The 2,172-nt window shown below is 53.2% G+C and overlaps 1 protein-coding gene across 1 annotated transcript; it reads left to right on the top strand.

Annotated features, from left to right (window-relative positions):
• The first annotated feature begins 745 nt into the window (after positions 1-745).
• Positions 746-1,815, top strand: LOC119587728 (basic salivary proline-rich protein 1-like). The gene is made up of 2 exons (XM_037936418.1): positions 746-832; positions 1,159-1,815. The coding sequence occupies exons 1-2, from the start codon at positions 746-748 to the stop codon at positions 1,813-1,815; spliced, it is 744 nt and encodes a 247-aa protein (XP_037792346.1).
• The last annotated feature ends 357 nt before the right edge of the window (positions 1,816-2,172 follow it).

Raw genomic sequence — 2,172 nt, 5'->3', positions numbered from 1 at the left:
GGGAGGAGGAGGAGGAGGAGGAGGAGGAGGAGGAGGAGGAGGGTAGGAGGAGGGGGAGTAGGAGGGAAGGAGGAGGAGGGGGAGGAGGAGGAGGAGGAGGAGGGGGAGGAGGAGGAGGAGGAGGAGGAGGAGGAGGAGGAGGAGGAGGAGGAGGAGGAGGGGGAGGAGGAAGAGGATGAGGAAAAGGAGGAGGAAGAGGAAGAGGAAGAGGAGAAGGAGGAGGAAGATGAGAAGGAGGAAAAGGGAGACGGGGAAGAGGTAGCGGAAGAGAAGGAGGGAGGAAGAGGTGGAGGGGGTAAATGAGGAAGAGGAGGAGGAGACGTACGAGCAGGAAGAGATGATTGAGGAAGAGGAGGAAGAGGAAGAGGAAAAGGAATGCAAGGAAGAAGGTGTAGAGAACAAATAGGATGAGGAGAAGGAGAAAGTAGACGAACAGGAAAAAGAGAAAGAAAAATAGGAGAAGAAGGAGAACGAGGAGAACGAAAAGAAGAAAAAAGGAGAATATAAGATGAACCAAACGAAAGAAGAGAAGAAGAGAAAAAAAGCAAGAAAAAAAAAAAAACGAAAGAAGAAGAAGGAGACAGAGGGAAGAGACGAGGCAGGAAAAAGACCAGCCAGGGAGGCAGGAAGCACGCGAGTTACAAAGACAAGTCGCCATATTCCTTTGGTGTAATTAGCGCCCCAGCCTCTTTGTCTGCTAGATCGCATTATTACTTACGAGACCATTATTCCTCCGCCGTCAAGCATGCTAACTGAGCGGCGCGTCGGTGGTCGTCGGGGATCTGATAACAGCCTCACATCCGTAATTGAGCCATTGGCTAACGAGCAGCGGGTAATTAAACGGCAGCGAAGCCTTTTTTGAAACTGGCGCAGGAAACGTGGTGCTAATTGTGGTGGGGGTGGGGTGGTGGGGGAAGGGAGAGGGGGTGGGGTGGGTGAAGGGGGGGATGGGGTTGAAGGAGGAAGGGGTGGAAAAGGGGTAGGGAGGAAGGGGTGGAGGGGGAAAGAGGGGGAAGGAGGAAGAAGTGGAGGGAAAGGGGAAGCGGAAGGGGAAATGGGGAGGAAGAGAAGGGGGAGACATAAGGGAGAAGGAGGAGGAAATAAGAGGAGGAAGAACGGTAGCAACAGCTGCAGAAAAGGAAAAAGAAAAAGAAAAAGAAAAAGAAGGAAAAGAGGAAGACCGAGGAAGACCCGAGGAAGACCCGAGGAAGACCCGAGGAAGACCCGAGGAAGACCCGAGGAAGACCCGAGGAAGACCCGAGGAAGACCCGAGGAAGACCCGAGGAAGACCGAGGAAGACCCGAGGAAGACCCGAGGAAGACCCGAGGAAGACCCGAGGAAGACCCGAGGAAGACCCGAGGAAGACCCAAGGAAGACCCGTGGAAGACCCGAGGAAGACCCGAGGAAGACCCGAGGAAGACCCGAGGAAGACCCGAGGAAGACCCGAGGAAGACCCGAGGAAGACCCGAGGAAGACCCGAGGAAGACCCGTGGAAGACCCGAGGAAGACCCGAGGAAGACCCGAGGAAGACCCGAGGAAGACCCGAGGAAGACCCGAGGAAGACCCGAGGAAGACCCGAGGAAGACCCAAGGAAGACCCGAGGAAGACCCGAGGAAGACCCGAGGAAGACCCGAGGAAGACCCGAGGAAGACCCGAGGAAGACCCGTGGAAGACCGAGGAAGACCCGAGGAAGACCGAGGAAGACCCGAGGAAGACCCGAGGAAGACCCGTGGAAGACCCGAGGAAGACCGAGGAAGACCCGAGGAAGACCCGAGGAAGACCCGAGGAAGACCCGAGGAAGACCCCTGGGTGTAGAGGAGGAACCCCAAGCCTCTTGAGGAACCCCATGACATGCTTGTGTCGCCGGGGTTATAGCGTGCCCCTGGAGGTCGGTAGGGGTCGGGTGGGGTGGGGCTGGGGAGGGGAAGCTGCTTCAATATTCAAATTCCTGGATATTAGTGTTGGAAAGATTTTTTTTTTTTCTAGTTAAAAAGATACACAAAAAAAGATTTAAAAACAAAGGGGAAAAAAGACAGATCAAACTCCCACTTATAAGGGAAAAAATTAACAAATGAAATATAAGAAAAAAAAAAGAAAATAAAAAGTATGATAGAAATATAGAGGGGGGGGAATGACAAAAACGAACTCGCACATATATATAAAAAAGAGAAA

The sequence above is a fragment of the Penaeus monodon genome, chromosome 3 (genome assembly GCF_015228065.2).
Source record: "Penaeus monodon isolate SGIC_2016 chromosome 3, NSTDA_Pmon_1, whole genome shotgun sequence".
NCBI lineage: Eukaryota > Metazoa > Arthropoda > Malacostraca > Decapoda > Penaeidae > Penaeus > Penaeus monodon.
This window is presented reverse-complemented; position numbering and strand designations above follow the sequence as displayed.

Excerpts from the sequence above, each read along its gene's own strand:
- LOC119587728 (XM_037936418.1), top strand. The coding sequence starts at position 746 with ATGCTAACTGAGCGGCGCGTCGGTGGTCGTCGGGGATCTGATAACAGC. Across the intron at positions 833-1,158 it reads CATTGGCTAACGAGCAGCGG|AAAAAGAAGGAAAAGAGGAA; the intron begins GTAATTAAACGG and ends AAAAAGAAAAAG.